Source organism: Callospermophilus lateralis, chromosome 9 (genome assembly GCF_048772815.1).
Source record: "Callospermophilus lateralis isolate mCalLat2 chromosome 9, mCalLat2.hap1, whole genome shotgun sequence".
Lineage (NCBI taxonomy): Eukaryota > Metazoa > Chordata > Mammalia > Rodentia > Sciuridae > Callospermophilus > Callospermophilus lateralis.
The window spans coordinates 57,932,186-57,951,895 of NC_135313.1; the positions used below are offsets into that span (position 1 = coordinate 57,932,186).

General features: G+C 38.3%; 1 protein-coding gene across 4 annotated transcripts in view; it reads right to left on the reverse strand.

Annotated features, from left to right (window-relative positions):
* Map3k20 (mitogen-activated protein kinase kinase kinase 20) overlaps positions 1–19,409 on the reverse strand; it is a 172,359-nt gene extending 152,950 nt beyond the window's left edge. For 2 of the 4 annotated variants that reach the window (XR_013092359.2, XM_076866786.2), the window contains exons 1-2: positions 8,170–8,353; positions 7,821–8,013 (exon numbers count right to left, since the gene is read on the reverse strand). Coding sequence is in view for 3 of the 4 variants with exons in the window: in XM_076866786.2 (XP_076722901.1) it covers positions 7,821–7,979 (159 nt within the window). In the remaining variant the exon portion in view is untranslated. Of the gene's footprint in view, positions 1–7,820; positions 8,014–8,169; positions 8,370–19,241 lie in introns of those variants that run through there. The other 2 variants (XM_076866785.2, XM_076866784.2) reach the window with 2 other exon arrangements.
* Positions 19,410–19,710: the final 301 nt, after the last annotated feature.

The window sequence follows — 19,710 nt, forward strand, 5'->3', positions numbered from 1 at the left end:
TTCAGAGAGCATTGTGAAGGTACACCTGGTAGTTAACAGTTACCAAGTCTTCCCATGTGTCCATCGCTCTTCTATATATTTTATGTATACTATCTCATTTAATTCTCAACAACCCTATTTAATGTGAGCACTATAACTGGTCAGACCATTTTTAAAAAAAGGTGGAAGTGAGGGTAGCACCAAAGTGGGGAGGGACTCAAATATGAAGGTATTTATCTAGGGTCTCACATATCTTTGCTTTCCTAAGTCAGCCCTTACTTCCTTATGCTCAGTGATACTGCAAAGCAGGGTCTATACCCAGGTGGTCATCTGCACAGGGGGCATTTAAGGGCTTAAGAACAAAAAGTTCTCTACCACAAGTTTGACAAGGTATCTCAAATTCCAAACAGAAGCTAACACACTGATGTTCTGAATGTGACATGATTGACTAGGTACAGCCTAAGCCATAGTTCTCAAACTCTAGTGGCCTCAGAAGCAACTGCAAAGCTTTCAAACTCAGATTACCAGACCCCAACCACCAGAGTGTCTAATTCAGCAGGTCTGGGGTGGGTTCCAAGAGTTTGTATTTCTAACAAGTTCCCAGATGATATGTGATGCTGCCGCCAGGGGCCACACTTTGAGAACCATTTTCCTAAAAGAATGGAACCTAGAATGGACAAATTTGATTGGGGAGAGAAAATTTTTGCATGAAATTGTCTTAACTAATGCATGAAAAGTCTCCTTTCATAATGAGAGAAATAGTAAAAGGGAAGAGATTAGGCATATGGAGATACTGTAACAAACAACCTAGGTAACATGTTAGTATGGCAACTCTATTCCTAAAAATACCAAATGACCACTCTGAGCCCCCTTTGGACAAATCATTACAGAAACTGCCAGAACTCAATAGCAGTTGTCAAGTATCTAAGATATTTAATTTTTATTTATATTGATCCCATTGATATATTTAAATATTGAAAGGATTTGAAAAGAAAGTAAATGTAGTATTATTTTTCTAAAAATACCAATAAAGTGATAATATTTAACTATCCTTATAGTATCAAGTACTGAATACTGTCATGTTGATAGACTTTGTATAATAAAGGCTTTATTTTTGGTTGTTTCTGAGTTTCACATCAATTTCAAGATTTTATTTTATAATTCACACTGATATTTTCCCCTTTATATGAAAAATTGATAGTTTCTGTTGTTATAACCAGTCGACATTTTAATCCTGTTTATACATATTTATAATGTAAAAAAGGTTTAGAAACTTGAATTTATCTGGCTTTTAACATTTCTACAACAGTCTAAATTGGTGGGATTTTTTTTTTTTTCCCTTAAAATAAAGGGAGTGGTGTCTTGCATAAGCCAAGGCAAGTAAAAGAAAAGGTCTTTTGTATTTTACCTCTAGAGGATTCTATTTCCTTTCTATTCTTTTGGGGAAAGAAAAAAATGTTTCTTTCATATCGCATACTTAATTGTGGTTTCCTAGTACCTGCTGAATATCAACAAATTTCAAGTTAACATAAAGGCTTTCAGGTTTCCATCTTCCCAGAGAAAACAAACAAAAAAACAAAAAACATGCAGACATGTCTGATTCAACACATCATCAAATCTACTGCCAGAGTAAAATTAAGCTGTGTGATTAATCCTTCTCAAAGCTTTTTTTGGAGAGCTGGTGAACTCTTTGCAGTGTAGTATGGGGCTGTTCTACTCAGGGTCAGTAGTTCTCATAAGACACTGCGATCACAGTGTCGTTCTTTGGCACCTCCCCTCCTTACTTCAATTTCTGCCAAAGCAGTTCAGTTCTATTCCAACTCCTCTGGCCTTTCCCAAGAATCAATAAAGGTTTCTATTCTTACCTTTGGTATTTATTCTTAAGATCATATTTTTTTCCTGTTGAAAACATTTGTTTCAAACAAAAATAAACTGTGTACTGTAAGTAAATCTACAACAATGTAAACAAGCTCAACTGCCACTGTGCTCTGGTAGTCCTGCTATAGAAAAGCAACGCAAAAGTAAAAACTAAATTCTTAGAGGTACATATGAGACTAGAAAATTAATGTGTGAAAGAGATTTATAAAACTCAACTTACTTGAACCTCTTCAGTCAGTAACAAACTATTAGAGCTATACTTTTTCCATTGAATTTTTCTGATTATAAAAGTAAATACAGGGGGCTGGGATTGTGGCTCAGCGGTGGAGTGTTCCCCCAGCACTGGTGGGACCAGGTTCGATCCTCCGCACCACATAAAAATAAAGGCATTGTGGTATGTCCATCTACACCTAAAAAATAAATAAATGTTTAAAAAATAATAATAAAAAAGTAATTACAGGTGTCATATGATATCCACATTTCTCAAATCTAGCAACCTATGTAGTTCCTTGTATATAAATTTTGCCACAAAAGAAAAATGTACTTAAATAAACTATTTAAGGGGAAATATACTGATTCTGTAACTTAGTTGAACTGCATCAAAATGAACTGAGGGGTGAGAGGATAGACAGCTGGCTACACATGTGATCGAGTTAGTAATTATATCAATGGTAGACTCTCTATGGAATGTAGATAGACATCCACTGTAAAACCCCTTTAAATTTTACTTTTGAAAGTTGTCAAGATCATTGTGCTGTCATGTGTAACTAATTAAAACAAATAAAAAAAGAAAGAAAAAAAATAAGCTCAACAAGTAGGTGAAAAAAAAAGAAAGTTTTCAAAATAAAATGTTAGGGAAAAGGAAATATGAAAGTATCATAGAAAAACTCCAATGTTCAAGAAAAAAAGAAACAACATACAGACATCAAGCACATGCTTGGTATCATATTATATATAGTGTTTTGAACTTGCTTTCACTACTTAGCAACCAATATATTATAAGTGTTTTTCTAAACTTTAAAATACTTTTCTAAATGGAATGAAATTTCATTATATGGCTATAGCATCATCTGTTGTTTCCAATTCTTCACTATTCTACACCAGAGATACTCTATTATATCCATATTTCTGTACATCTCTGATTATTTCTTTAGGATAAAGTTGTATAAGATTTCTGCCTCAAAGAAATAAACATTTAAATATTTTTTTTCTGTGATACATTTTGCTAAACTCAGAAAGAATACCAGTGTATCACAGATCCTACCTAAGCAGGGGGATGATTTTAAATTTTAAATTAAATGCTTTCACAAATAAAATTTGTCTAATGCCTTTATTTATGCTGTATGGACAAAGACTCTTTAAAAAAGATAAGTCTAGGGCTGGGATTGTGGCTCAGTGGTAGAGTGCTTGCCTACCATGTGAGATGCTGGGTTCGATTCTCAGCACCACATATAAAAAAAAATAAAGTCCACTGACAACTAAAAAAATATTTTAAAAAAAAAGTCTAAAATAGACAATCCTAGTAGTCAATGAATCTTGATTCCTAACCCAGCCATACCAACTCTAGAAATTGGTATGGCTGGGTTAGGAAGTCTAGGCTGACTACAGGAATTGGCAATGAGTGTTCTTTAGAACATCTTTTTGTGCCAGAAAGAGTATCATTAAAAATTAAGGAGGGGCTGGGGTTGTGGCTCAGCAGTAGAGTGCTCGCATAGCACATGTGAGGCCCTGGGTTCGATCCTCAGCACCACATAAAAATAAACAAAATAAAGGTATTGTGTTCAACTAAAAAATAAGTGTTCAAAAAAAATTAAGGAGAGGAGGGGCTGGGGTTGTGGCTCAGCGGGAATGCACTAGCCTAGCATATGCAAGGCCCTGGGTTCAATTCTCAGCACCACATGAAAATAAGTAAACAAAATAAAGGTATTGTGTCCAACTAAAAAATATTAAAAAAAAAAAATTAAGGAGAGGAAAGGATATCAAAAAGACACAGGAGCCAGTCTGAAGGAGCTCTTACTTGCTAACTTTGTGACAATTTAAGTACAAAAGTGAGTAACAAGCCTGCGCAGTGGTGCACACCTGTAATCCCAGAGGCTCAGGAGGCTGAGGCAGGAGGATTGCAAGTTCAGAGCCAGTCTCAGCAATTTAGTGAGGCACTAAGCAACTCAGTGAGACCCTATCTCTAATAAAATACAAAAAAATAGGGCTAGAGATGTGGCTCAATGGTCAAATACCCCTGAGTTCAATCCCCAATAGCCCCCACCAAAAAAAAGAAAAAAGAGTAATAATAGTAACAGACTCAAACACTTTGAATATCAAAAACCTTTAACCCTATAGTCAAATAATAAATAAATATATGAGTAAAATAAATAAATAAATAGAGGAAGAAATAAGTTAGGAAAACTTGTAAGGAGGGAACTTTTTGCTTTCTACTTCATAAACTGTCATAATATTTAACTCAATCAAGAATCATCAATGGATACTAAAAAGGTGCTTTGTTGAGCAAAGACATTTACAACCTCAAAGATCTACCTGCAACTTACTTATTAATTACAAAGGGAAAATGGAAATTTTTAATGTGGAAAAACTGGGTGAACTTTTCTTCACCAAGGGTTCAAACTAACTGGATGAACTTCTCTTCACCAAGGGTTCAAACTTACCATCACCCATAGTGGGATAAACTGACATCATGCAATTCCCATGAAGCCACAGGGAGGACTGCCAAAGACATATGACCAATGCAGCATTCTTAGTCAAACTTCACACACTTACAGTAAGTGAGGGGAAAATCAGAAAAACTCAAAACGAGGAACATTCTGCAAAACAACTGTGCTGTACTTTTAAAAATATGTCAAAGTCTTAAAAGACAAAGGCAGAGAAACTATTCCAGACTAAAACAGACTAAACAGATAATGCTAATTAAATGCAATCTGTCATCCTGAATTGGAGCCTGGGTTGGAAAAAAAAAACTGCCATAAAAGGCTAATGGGATAAGTGGAAGAACCTGAATATAGATTGGATAATAAAATAAGAATTTTTAAATTGTACTGTAGTTATGTATTGAGAGATGTTGAAGCATTTATGCATTGTTTTATAACATCTGAAATTTATTCTCATGGTTTAACAAAAATAAATATGATTACATATAAATCAATAATGTATATATATATATAGAGAGAGAAAGCAAATGTAAAATGTTACTAAGGGGTTAGTTTAGGGAGAGGACATACTCAAGTTCATGTATTACTGTCATTTTTCTCTAAGCTTAAAAGGCTTTTGAAAATGAAGTTTAGTTGTAGTTGGACACAATACCTTTATTTCACTTATTTATTTTTATGTGGTGTTAAGGATTGAACTCAGGCATGCGAGGTGAGCACTCTACGAGAGGTGAGCGCTCTACCGCTGAGACACAACCCCAGCCCGAAAATGAAGTTTTAAAGAGAATTTTAACTAAATGCTGGTTTTCTTCCCACCCCCCACTAGAAAAGTAATATATACTCATTACAACAATGGAAAGCAACTCATTAAACTAGAGGTCTTCAAACAAAGTGGAAGCAAATTGTCTTTCTTTACCCTCCCACATAAGCAAAGTCAAGCATTTGGTATATGTTTCCTCCATGTTTCACTAAGTTCACAAAACATGCATTTAGTCTGATGTCAAGTCATTCTTAAGAGTCATATGAAGTGAGTTATAAATATTTTACTAAATGTTCTGTTCCTTCCCAAACTCACTGGCAAAAAAGGATCAAGTAACAAGGGATTGAATCTATAAATCAGAAAAAATTCAGAGCTTATTACCTTTATTTTATCATTTAGAAAACATGATAAAAGAATGTTTTATGTACAGGCAGTAGCCAATACATATTTCATAAAGTATAATAACAATTTCCACAAGAAATGCATACTTCTTTTCCAATAACTGCCAGCACCTAGCCAAAACTGTTCACATGTTAAACTCATGCTGATTCAGCACTTATGGTGGTGCTTTACCACAATGATAATGATGGCTCCATTACTAGCCCAAGCCCCTACCTACAAGTTTATGAGTTATGCCCTTGCAGTTTATAGTAATACACTCCATTTGTGAACTGTACACACTTATGTTAAATACCTAAACAAAAGCAAGATTTGGCAGTTTCCAATTCCTTCTTGTCCTATGAATTTTCCTGTCTCTCTCAAACATAGTAGAAAAAGTATTACAAATGTATTTTTGCAGGGTAGGGAGTAAATGGACTGCAACTGATTTTTCCTATCAAAATATGTTTTCTGTCTTATAATATCCTTTTTCAAATCCAATAATCATGTAAGAACATGTTCATTGTATTGAAGTTCCATGACTTAATGCTTAAAAATATTATCATAAACTTCTTTCAATACAAGCAGATAGAATTGTTTATTTTCTATTCTTGCCTGATCAACTAGAAATTTCAGAGTTAATTACTAAAAATTAAGGGTCTGGCTTCTTGAATTTCAATTGCCCCTCCTGGGACATCTTAACTATATTTCCCATTCTATAAAATGGGGACAATAATGCAAAGTTTACTACATAAAGGGTTTAGTCAAGAGTAAGAAATGGCCTTATTACTTGGCTACTCTGAAAATTTTTTCTTGATCAAGAAATGGGAGGAAAGAGAGCAAATTTTTTCTAGCCAGGACCCTTCTGTTTTACATACAACAGCTTTGAAAGTTTTCACTTGTTAATGCTTTCTAAAACTTACAGTCACCCTAATATAGAGGTATCTTAGTCCTTCTAACCCAACTTCAATGATGGGAAACATGGCTGGTAATCAGCATGATAGAGGTTGCTGGAAGAAAACCCACAAAATGCTCCCACTTGGGTTTCCTTCTCTAATCAATTGCTATGGTTTACTGACAGCAATTAATGGGGAAAAAAATAAAATTACTCAGGAGATTAAAGGATATTTATGGAAAAGTTCACTTTAAAAGGATAATGGAAAGAACAATAATTAGCTAAAACCAGACATAAATAGAAATGACCAAAACAAGTTCCAGAGCTAGGAATTAAAAGTTATTAGTAGGATGACAGTAATGATAACATCGTGTATATTTCAAAAAGCTGAAAGAAAGGGTTTTGAATGTTTTCACCATAAAGAAATGACAATGTGTAAGGAGATGGACATGTTTAAGCTGATTGAAACATTACATATTATGTACATGTATCATATCAAAACATTACCGAGTACCCCTAAAATATGTGTAATTTTTATGTTTTTAATGTATCAGTTAAAATACATTCAAAATTTTAAAAAGCACTAAAAACAAAAATTAGTTCAGCTGAGCCCCCATAGGTCAGCTCTGCAAGTAGATTTATTCTTGAAGTACCAAACTGAATTTGTGGACCATGTTGGGCCATATTACTAAAAAGATGAAAGGTCTCAGAATTCAGAGCCCATCTGCAATCAACAGGAATCCCATACTCTGAAAACCAAGGCCCTTTTCTGATTTTACAAAGCAGGGCAGCTCTCTGTCTAGCCTTAAATAGAGATGAAATACAAGAAGCCAGTACTGCCTATTTCAGTAGAAAAACATTGATTTTTATTTTTTAAAAGACAACTCCCAAGGACCACAAAATCAAGAATATATAAAAGGGGGATGAAAACATTACACATTACTCTTTACTGACCCCTGTTGGCTGCCTTCGGAAGTGAAAAGCCCTGAACTCCAGGAGAGCCAGCTCAGAGAACCAGCTCATGGTTCTTCCATGTCATGAAAAAAAAATCCTTTCACTTCAGATGACCCCTAGTAGAACTCAACCCTAAAGCACACGCTGCAATAATTTCTATTTATGGGGTTCCCAGAATGGAAATTGGGAAACGGCCTCATGGATCAGCCCCAAAGACCTTGCTAGGTCCCTTGCAGTTCTGTGACCCTCTACCTCTAGGTAGAAGAGCTTATATAAGTGCTGTCATGAACATTTCAGATAGAAGGAAAAGATTTTTTACCTCTTTCTCTATTTTGAGCAGCTTCTTTACAGCCACCTCCTTGTCCTGTGATATCCATTTGGCTCGATAAACACTCCCAAAACTTCCTCCACCGCAGTTTTCAAAAAACTGCAAGTCATCAAATTTAATTTGCACAAAGGAGGTACCGAGAGACGACATCTCATAATGACAAAGTAGTATACTTCCACAAAATCTGTAGGAAGAAAGAAAAAATTGAATTACAAATAAGTTTGAAAACTCCTTTGAATCTTACTTTAGATGGTGAATAACGAGTCCTCTGAAACTTCCAGAAAGGCCATGATCACTTAGGAAGAAGAAAAGCAAGACAAATCAAAATAAAAACACTCACTCTGGCAGCCCGTGCAAAATTCAACAGCAACTTGTCCAGACTTTGAAATGCAGCTGTCCACAGAGAAATGGCTCAGATTTCCCCCCAACAAAACCTGTAGCAGCACTTCCTACACCCGTATCCCAAAGAGCTCTGCCTAAAGGCTACTGTGTCACCAGGTCTCCTATCAGGAAGCCTGACAAACGGGAAGCGTCTTTCAACAGCAAGCTAGCACAGCTCTCCTGGCAGCTGTGGTTGGCCACCTCTAATACACATAACCTAAGCCACGGAGCATCCCGCACCAGCCCAGCCAAAATGCTGCCAACAAAATGCACAGTCAATGCTTAAACTCCCATAACATACTTCCAGCTTAGAGATGATAGAAAAGTTGGCCAAGTATTTTCCAAATGTGGCTTCCTGAACTGTATACTGTAGCAGAACTTAATTAAAGAGTAAAAAATTTGCCTTTGATTACAATATATTAAGTCATCCAAAGAACACTGCCAAGGATGTTTTAAAAAATATTATGTTTGTTTCCAGAGTAACACACTACCCCTCCTAGAGATTATTATAATGATATTTTCTGTGGTTTGAGGAGTCTTCCTATTCTCCACTAAGAATGACCAGGTAAATGATTCGGGCATCATACCTGGTCCCACCTTCCAAAACATATGTGTGTGGGTGGGGGGGAGGATGGGGGGAGAGAGAAAGCAATGTAGCAAAATGTTAAGAATTGACAAATCTAGGTAAAATTTTTTTCTGTGAAATTTGATTTCTTTTTCAAAATAAAAAGGTTGAGGGTCAGTTTATATCAATATAAATTCACCAGATTTTCTCCATAAACAACTTGAGGTTCAGAATAATGTACACAGTCAGCTCAGAGATCTTAATATACAGATGACTAGGAACATCAGGTCACTAAGGAAAGCTGATTTCTTGCACAAAGCCAAACTGTGCTCTACTTTGGTGAGAGGGCAAGAAAGGGAAAGAGTTGTTTGTCTATCCTCTAAAATTTAGAAGAGGTCCACAAAAAAATTGGGAGTTTGGGGAACCATGTATCCAGTTACAGACTAAAATAATATTCATCCTACCGGCTTTTGCTACAATTCATACTCAGTTAATTGTACAAAAGAAAGTTTGGATAAAATTTAGGATTGTGCCAAAGGTAGGAACATACTTAAGCTAAAAAATTTGTTTAACAAAATGCAAAATACATGTGCAAGATTTTCTCATGTTACAGATGCTATGTCTATATTTTTTTCTTAATTAACAATCATAAAAAATGAAATAGGACTGTAAAACTATGAAACATTAAGTCTTTTGCCCTACTGTTCCCCACATCTAATTCTCACTCTCCAGAGGCAACTAATTTCAAATTCTTTAGTATTTCTTTCTGGTATTTAGCGCCACATTTCTAAACAATAAGCTTATATTGCCATTTCTTGATTTTCCACATGAAAAATAAGGATTTAGTTTTCCTATATCATCCTTCATTCATCACCAGGCATACAAATGTCACACTTGCCCAATCCTGTTTTCAATCATACTGTAACATTTGGTTAAGTAAATATGCAGAGTGTATAGTAGTCTGACAAAGTAAATATTATATCCACCAGTGCTCTATAGGATTTAATGCTTACATTTCCCTTCTTGAATAACATTTTGTCTCTTCTAAAGTTATTAGTTATCCTGTTTTTTGTCATTTGTTACTTATTTAGCTTTTTATATTCCTAACATAAAAAGGCTATATTCCTAATAATACTCACCTTATCAACTCTTTCAAGAACTGAAAAATGTCTCTTAATAAACTGAAAACAGCAGGTTCTTTCTTTCTTCTTCTTCTTTTGGTGTAGCGGGTGAGGGTTCTATTTTTTTTCTTGGAGACATTTTCTCTGTACACCTCATCCTGCTTCAGTGTGGCTGGAATGGCTGCTCTGTAAGCCTGACCTAGACTAGGCCTTCCCTTTGCTACCATTCAAGAATTTTCCTTTACCTTTTTCTTTTGAGGAAATCCCTGTCCTTGGATCTTCCATTTTCTCTTTCTTGGTTTATTTCTGTGTTTTGACAACATCCCTCCCATTAGATACCTGGACAGAATTCACAGAATGCAACTCTTTTTGAGAACCTGTGTATTCTGAAATGTCTTCATTGGTAGCCTGGCTGAATATGCAATTCTGTGTAGAAAACCACTTTCCGTATAATTTTCAAGGTTTTACTTCTTTTTCTTCTTGTTTCTAACGTGGTTATTGAAGAGTCTGATATTACTCTTATAAGTAATCCCTTTTACATGATTTTATCTCTCTGAAAGCTTTTAGGATCCTCTATTCATCCCTGGAACTCCAAGTTTTATTGGGACATGCTTAGGGGTGAGTCTTTCTTAAATGCTGATAGCTGAGTTCAAATTTTCTATCTGTAACTCATGTCTTTGATTCCAGGAAATTTTCTGGTGTTGTTCCTTTACCATTTAGAGCCACAATTTCTTCATGTCTTCTCACTGCACATATGCACCTGAAGAACAGCTAGCAGCTCCCCAGGTGTGCTGAACTATTTCACGCCTCCATATTTTGCACAGGTTAGTGTCTCTACTTCAAATGCCTATCTCTGCCCAACAAACTTGTGTGCAGGGTACCTCTTTGAGCCCCATTAAGAAAACTTTATATTCTTTCTCTTCTGTACCACAGCATCTTTCTAAATCCATTCATCTTTCCCACTAAATTCCCAACAGGCAACATTTCCAAATTCACTTCCATTTCCATCTGGTTATTTGGCACCCTGTACATAACCAGGCACACAATGTGTACCTTTTCCATTCAAAACATTTGAAAAAATTAATAGTTTCTGGTTATTCTTTCATTGTGCATTTTGCAGCTAGTTTTCAAAGATTTCAATCATCTAGTTTTCAAAGATCAGCTAGATTTCAAAGATCTAGTTTTCAAAGATTTCAATCAAATTAAGTAAAATCTGAGACCTGTAGATTTTACAAGTGCCCTCAGAGGATTCTGAAGCAAATCCTGATTTGGAAACTGCTACCTAGGCTTTCTGGGAGTTTGAGGAGAGTGTGTGGATCTTCACAAGGTCCCTCTGAGTCTCGAGGACTAGAGAAATCCTTTTCAAAACAAAGGTATAGATCTGAACCAGGATGAGATCAATAGGAATTAATCTAACCCCATGTAGAAGCACCATTCTCCAGGATCTTCACCACTTCATATGAGGCAACTAGTCATGTTCTTCCCAGAGTCACAGTTACTCACATTGAGATACACCCTGCCATTTGGGAATTGGCAATACATGAATGGAACCATGCAATTACTTGAATGTTTTATTGAGACTGTAAAAAAATTAAGTCCCATCTGATACTGAAGAGACTAACAATTCTAGGGTGTCTAGTGAAGTCGGCAAAGCATTGTGCACTTAGCTGAAAAACTTGGTTGAGGTTTCTATTCCCATACCCATATGAGTGTCAGAAAAAAAAATATATATATACACACATATACATATGTGTATGCATACATACCTTCTTCTGGTTTATGACCAGAAGAATAAAAAAATCTGAGTTGTATGTCAGTTATAACTAGAGCACCTTGGGGAAGACTGCTACCTGACCAAATTATGTTCCAGTTTTTCAAACTGAGTACACCAGTGGCGAGTCATCTGTGTAGGTTTATTTACACAGGGTACCAAATCACATACACTGTTTTCAACTCACCATGATAAAAAATTGCTTTACACAAAAAAAGCAATTTTTCTCCATGTAACAATTTTCAGTACTAACTTTTTAGCACTGGCAAAGCTGTTTTAAATACTATCTATCACACAACACTGAGGGGTAAACTAGAGCAGTAGTATCAGAATAAATCAAAGAATAGAAAGATGGCACAACTCTGAAGATCCTAACAATGTGGTTGGGTCCAATCATGTGAATACTTGAGTAGTATGCCAAATATTTTTAACCTAAAATTTTTCTTAAATTAAAATCAAAACAAAAATTTAACTACTAACTAAATGAATGAAAACATATACAGCATCATTAATTATCAACAATAGTCATATGAAAATTAGAAACCTTAAAAGGAGTATTATTCCACTTTTTAAAAAGTTTTCAATCTTCTAAATTCCTCCCATTTAATGTCCCATGATTGACAGTCCAAAAGTTATTATTAAGTATACACTGTATTACTTGACCTCCTTGAAAAGTTTTAGTTTCAAACAACAGATATTTCAGCAAGAATTAGCACAGTCCAGGGGAAGGAGCCCTACTAGATCTAGCAGCAAATCCAAACTTATAAGCTATTAGACCTTGGGCAAAATACTAAGCCTCTTTGCTCTCAGTTTTCTCACTAGCAATAATAATTTTTCTACATATAATTTAGAAAGTGGGAGATGATGTGAAAGTGCCTTCCTTGGTGCCCAGTACATAGTATACACACAATAAATGGAAATAATTGTTTTCTTTTTTTTTTTTTTAATAACAACATATTTAGCCATCTATTCCTTCAGTCTTCGTGGTCAGGTGTGCTTTCCTTGATAGTTTTCCTCTCCCCATTTTAAAAATTGTTTTCTTTTATCTTTCCATTACTTTTGCAGAGAAATTATTAATAAATAAATACTATTGGTCTATAAATCCTTTTCATGTACTTTTCTTTGTTTTCATTTTTCCTAACTCCTCTCTTTGTTGCCCTTTATTTTCTTGTCATTTTTCATTTTTGTCAGATCTATTTCATTAGCAATTATAGTTTTTACTTATTTTTTCCCAGAGAGAATATGTAGTTATTAAAATGTAGTACTTTTTTTTTTTTGCACTTTTTAGATATTAGCATTTCTAGAACCTGTTTATTCAATCACAGCACTCACTATGGTTGAGCCCGAGAGTACACACCTTCCATGGTGGCACTGTTCTTTCAGATCTTATCTACTGCCTGTTACATGGACACCTAATTCTGGAAAACTGTAACCTGCTTCATCAAATAACCGAACATCATAATTTTAAAAAATAATTAAGTCTACTTGATAAAAGGATTAATTTTATTAGAAATAAAGGAACTTTGGAAATTCTCTGGATGTTTCTACCTTTTAGTGTACATGGGCCTACAATTTCTGAATTTAGATTTTTTGGGGAAATGGGGGCCATACTAGAGTGGAACCTGTGTGTTATCTACCACTAAGTTACATCCCCAGTCCTTTTTTTTTTTTTTTTTTTTGAGATAAGGTCTTACTATATTGCTGAAGCTGCCCTTGAGCTTGGGATCCTTCTGCCTCAGTCTCTCTAGTCACTGGGCTTACAGGTGTGTGCCACCACACCTGGCTCCTTCCTCTCTTACTATCCCTAATTTATACTTTCCTTTCCCCCCTTCTTCACAAAGTTATAAGTTTATTTCTGATTCAATTAGGAAAAAAAACTAATTTGTTTTATCATGACCTGGATAAGGTTTTTTAAAAAGATTTTTCAAAAGTAGCCTTTGGCCTTCAACAAATTATTTTGCCAACCTTGCTGCCCTAATATTCATGTATACTGGTGTTATTTCAGCCTCCTTCACATAGATGGTAAATAAATTAAATGTGCTTATCTTCATGTATAAATAAAATGATACTACTTGGAATCATTGGTGTTGTTGTTTTGGTAAGAGTCTTACATTCAAAAAATGGAGAAGTCAGGCATAGTGGTGCAAACCTCTAATTGCAGCAGCTTAGGAGGCTGAGGAGGAAGATCACAAGTTCAAAGCCAGCCTCAGCAACTTAGCGAGGCTCTAAGCAATTTAGCAAAACCCTGTCTCAAAATAAAAACATGAAAAGGGCTGGGGATGTGGCTCAGCGGTGAAGTGCCCCTGGGTTCAAACCCTGATACCAAAAAAAGGAGGTGGGGTGCAGGGAGGGTAGCTCTGGTTTGGTGTAGTTCTCCATAATGTCAGGTCAGGGTCAAGGATTCAAAGACTCTATTACTGAACAAAAATGCTGTTCTACTAGGTCATTTTTTTTAAAATCACTTAAAAAGATGAGAGCTACAAGACTAGTTAAAGGAGATTAGGCATTCGATCAATAAATAACTACACTGTGTCTATCATCAACATTTCCTTCAAGACTGCTCTCAAAAAACAACATATCATGCATAGAATATGTTGGGCTGAGTGAATAAATTTCAGATATGGATAACCAGCAAAAGCCAACTTTAAATAAGAGTCTAAAAGACAAAACAGCTATTGTTTCACCACCCCACCACCAACAATCTATGCTTTACCATACATATAATAAAACTCTCTAGTTAAAGCAATTAATGTGTCAACTTCCATTGCATGCTTCCTTGCCAGAAACGTCACTGGAAATAAAATAAAGGAAGACCAGGTAAGTGGTCAGTGGTGGTGCGTATGCCACAGAAGTGCTGTGTGGAATGTGTCTTTCTACAACCAAGCCAACTACAAAAGAGGAACAGCTACATTCATGTCATGGGCCACCACAGGGGCTTGCCATGGCATAAGGAAGAGGAGACCAGGGTTAAGTCAAATAGGGAGCAGGGAGAGGGCATACTGGGGTTGGCTGGAGGAAGCAGGCACAGGTTTATAGGGTGAGGCCTACTTTCTGGATCAGCCTCCCCCACATCCTTGGGGCCTGTTGCTGCTCATTACTTGTTTCTATCCTGGAACCACTTTTCTGTCAAATAGAAAGTATCTAACCTTCCTGGCTGCTGACAAACAAGGTACAGTTTTAGACTAATAACCTAGAACAAATGTTCTCTAAATGTGTGTGTTAAAGCCTGGTCATCCCTATGTTAAAGTGAACCATTAACAAATGGGAATGTTAAAACTAGAGAATACTAAGACCCTATATTACGCTTTGCTGATCCAGAAGCAAAACTACCAGTGGATACAAGTTACAGAAAGAATTCCTGGTTCTTCGGATTGCCCAACCAGAAAACATGCTGCCCTCTCAGTCATGAGTGATCCATCCCTGAGAGTTCAGTGGGAGATGAGGGCATGGAGTGGAGATTCCTGCATCAATTGGGTGAGCAGAATGGATGCTTCTTCAAGATACACTCCAGTCCTATATGTATGATGACTAATCAGCCTACTATGAAGTACTGAGAGTCTCCCTTCTGTTATAAGAATGCAGTCATGAACCTGACAGCAAACATGAAGAGCAATGATTAACATCAGGATGGAAAAATGGAAACTCTCCTCCCCAGGCTGGGAGGATGAGAGATACATTCCAGATTTCCATCCTACAACTCTCCTCTCCCTTCTCCCACATCCTCAAAGCAGAGCTCTCTGCATCTTGAAAGCCAGAGAATAACCACAAATTATAAAAACTCTTCAGATGATGATGTACCCCTATTCTTTTCTTAGCATATGGAATTACATTACCCCATGCAGCAGGCTGAGCTGCAAAGCTTAATGGTGCAAGTACCCTTTACTAGCACCAATCCCAAGTTCCTCATATGAACATTCCCATATGTGGAGTACACAGCACTGTGCAGATGATATATGAATAAACACATGCCCTACAACGTCAATTTTACTTTACCATTTGGCGGAATAAGCTTATCTGACACATGGGTGCTTTTGTGTCAGGTCCTTTTTTTGTATTGGTTTGCTCAATTAAGTACAACAAAAGAGGAAAGAATTTTTAAGATTAAATACAGGATTTTAAAGAAAACACTTACATTGAAGGTGCTTATGGCTATATGTACAGTCTCCTGAAGGAATACATTTCTTCTTCACTACAACAGGGCACTTTGGTAGAAAAGTTTAATAGGCAAATATTTACTCTGTGATCTATGGATAACAATTCTTGCCTTCTCTTTTTGGTTTTTCTATATGGAAGTCCAGAAATGAGTACAAAAAGAATGAATGGTATTTGACCCAGAAGACAAGCTGTGCTTAAAATCAGCTATAAGAATGACTTCAAATGATTTCAGTTGTAGCCTCTAAGTCTTAAACTTCCCTTGTTCATATAACTACCAAATTATTTATATGGACATTAAATTCATTAATTTTCAAATCCTCCCCCCAAACGTTACAAAGCTTACAAGCACAGAGGTATGTACACAGAGCCACTTTAGAAATCTTTATACTCAAAGGAGAAGAGTAGCAATGAAAGCCTATCCACCCCCAATTACACATAAGTATGATTTGAGAGCAGGGCCAGCTACCAAGGGTAAGTCTTAGCTAGGAAATGTGGGACAAGCAGCTTTCTTTGGGTACAGCTTGAGACACAGAAACACCCCTCTCTACCACTCAGTTATGGTGGCCAAAATTTGAGACTGGCTCAAGCATTTCCATGTACTGTCCCATATATTTATCCTTAGGAAGCAGGTACTACTATACCCAATTTACATGTGAAGAAATTGAGGATCAAGGGTAGAAAAGTTGCCCAAGCTGACTACCTAATTTACAAGTGACACAACTGGGATTCAACTCAGGTCTGCCTCCAAATTCATATCATTTTTTTCCACCTATGTCTTTTTTCCACCACATCATTCTGCCACCTCCTTCTAATTTTCCTTTTTTCTTTTAAACAGACCCTTCTCTTATTACAGTAATTACCAGGTTGCTTACTATCCACCTGAAGTTCAATTTGGGCTTTAATTTCCTTTTAGCAACTATGGCTGCTTTGTTGTCACAGTCTTCTACTGTGTTGGGATTATTTAACTGCTATTAGGGCATAATCTTGCTTCAGCTGTCTGTAGGAGGGTCTGACACAAAAGCACCCATGTATCAGTCAAACCAATCTAAGCGCTAGCATTTATGGCTCTCTTCCCTTAACAGGTTCAGTTTTCTGATCACAGCTGGAACTCTGCTTATTTGTGTGTAGCGGGGCAAGGTTAATAGCCACAAAAGTAGTAGCCTAAATCTTCCCTGCAGTAAGACCTAAAGGTGTCTTGACTGTTCCTATTACATTTAGATAGACAAGACACCCACCCTGTCAATCTGTCCTGGGCAGAATAAAATGGATAACAAATGATCCAAATTGATTTTTATTTCTAACAACTCAGGATACAGATATAAGGCTGCCTTATTTCAAGAACTCCTATATCACCACAAACACCTTTTTCTAGTTCAACACACACACACACGCACACACACACACACACACACACACACAGTCTCTCCTCTAAATCTGTCAGTTTCTAAAATCCACTGTCCCTTTTGCTTTCCTCCACACTAATAGCTTCACTTTAAGTCTGACCTCTTTTCATGAAACATCTTCATAATTTCTCCAGAGTTTTCTCTGATGATTATTCACTCCACGCCCTTTGTAACTCCTTTTTAACTCCAAAGCCCTATCAAAATCAGTTTCACTGCTTATTCCAGATAGGCACTGAGCCAATGTATTGCCAATAACACTCACTCTGTGCTAACTTAAAATACACAGTGCAACTTGCCAAGTTTCCTTATTTGGCAAGAAGGTCCCTCAGTTCCCAAGATCTTTGACCATCCATTTTTAGATCCAAATCCGCTTGCTTAATATTTGGATATTACTCTCTCCTTAATGTGTTCTAATGTAGCCCCTAAAGGAATAAGGAAGAGACCAGTCATCTATTGGCTTTCCTAGGCAAGAAAAAAATTTTTTTTCTTCTTACCTTTGTGTTATGGTCATTTACTCTGGAATTATTACCACTAAAGTTTTTTTATATAAACATTTTCAGCTTAAAAAAAAAACTTCCAAAATAATCCCCAAAAGTTAGAGTAGAAATTAAAATATGAAGATTAAAATAAACAGTGCACACTGCTCCAAAAGACCATGTTTCTTTATCTTAATTCTCTCTTTCCAAACAAATCAAATTCATATTCATTTACAATTTCCCAAATCTCTCACTATTGTAGCAGGAATCTAAAACAAAAGCTCTACAAATGACCAAAACCATAATTAAAATGCCGCCATCCAATTTTTTTAAAATCAGAAACGACATGAAACTTCACTGTGGAGATAGGCCTACTATAAAGAAGGCACTAACGGGTCTCTTGTTTGTTTTTGTCTTTAAACAGTGTGGATACACTGAATCCTGCCTGTTGGTTTCACCTTAGGTCAGGAAAGCGAGAAGGCCGTCCCTACCAAAGCTTTAGAGGTAAAATGGGATTATACTTCGACAACTATCTTGAATACCCTCGAATTCATTCTGTCAGAAAATTCTCATGCACATTATTAGTCTGCTTTTGTAAAATCGTTGGAATGGGACACCAAATGGTGTACTTTCATTATTAACCAACAAAAATAGTAATTAAGTTCCCCATAAACAGTGCTTATGCGGGATCTCAAGGCGCATCAGAAACATACATTATCGGCAGTCTAACAATGATTCCCCCATTGTTTTTTTTTTTTTTTTTAGGCAATTCGATGTCATCTACCCAGTTTTTAATTAAAGTTTTTCTGAAAACTGTCATGTGCAAGCGAGGCATAGCGGGGGGCCTCGGCACACACCTCCGGGCCCACGAGATTCCGGGCACCCGAGGATCTGCACAGCGGACACCCTGGGCTGCCGCGGAAGGAAAGGTGGAGGCGGCGGAGGGGAGGGCGCCCAGGCTGCCCAAGGACGCGGCCGGAAGGGCAAGGAGCGCCCGCGCTGGGTGGGGGACACCGTTCTCGGCAGAGTACCCCAAAAAAGCAGAAGCTGGTTCTCTCTCCCCTCACACGCAGACTTCTGCTGGGAAGAGTCCGGCACCCGGCTCTGGTTGGGGAGGCTCGCGTTTCGTCTGGGGAGTGCCCCGTCCCCCCCCCCCCCACTCTCGCAAGGCCACCCCTTGGCGCTGCCCCGGGGGTCGCGGGCTCGGCAGGTCGCCTCCACCACGGCCGCGAAGCCCGACCCGCTCCAGCCTGCGCCCCGCTCTTCCGGCGCCAACTTCAGTGGGACCTGTCCCAACTTCCCCGACCAGGCTCGGCCGCGCCGCGGCAGGTCAGGCGCCGACACAGCGAGCGCCGAGCACAGTGGCTCCCGCCGCCGCCGCCCGGGCGGGCCTCGGCGCGGGAGGTTGGCCCTTGAAGTTCCCGGCCGGCGGGACTCCCCGGCAAGGCCTCTGCCCCAAAGCGCCGGGACAACTCGCGAGCGCGGCGGGCCTGGCGTCTCCTCCCCGGCCTCCCTCCGCGGCCTGCAGCCTGGCCCCTACCTGGCTCCCGGGCCGGGTGCGAGCAGCTGCCGGGGGGCGCAGAGGCCCGGCGCGACGAGGGCGGGGGCAGGGGTCGGGGGACGGCGGCCGGCGCAAGCTCCCACGCTTCCGCCGGAGTCAGGAGTTGAACATTCCGCCTCTCCGCGCGGCGCCAATGAGGAAGACAGTCGCCGCAACAGCACCACCTACCTCCGGGCGCTGAACCGCGGGCCTCCCTGCCCTCCGCAGCCCGGCCGCAGCTCAGACGCTCAGCTAGCGGAGCGTGGGGAAGGAGCTCGGGTCTCTCCGGCCTTCGTCCTCCAGGGACCGTCCGACCAGAGTCCGGAGCCCGCGGAGTGGGGCTGAGCGGGGCGCCCCTGCCCTGTCCTGAGGCAGGAGGCGCGTGGCTCCTAGTCCTCTGCTAACCTTAACATCTTTTTGACAAGTTAGCACCACCTATTCTGTCAAGTCAGACCTCCTAACATAGGCG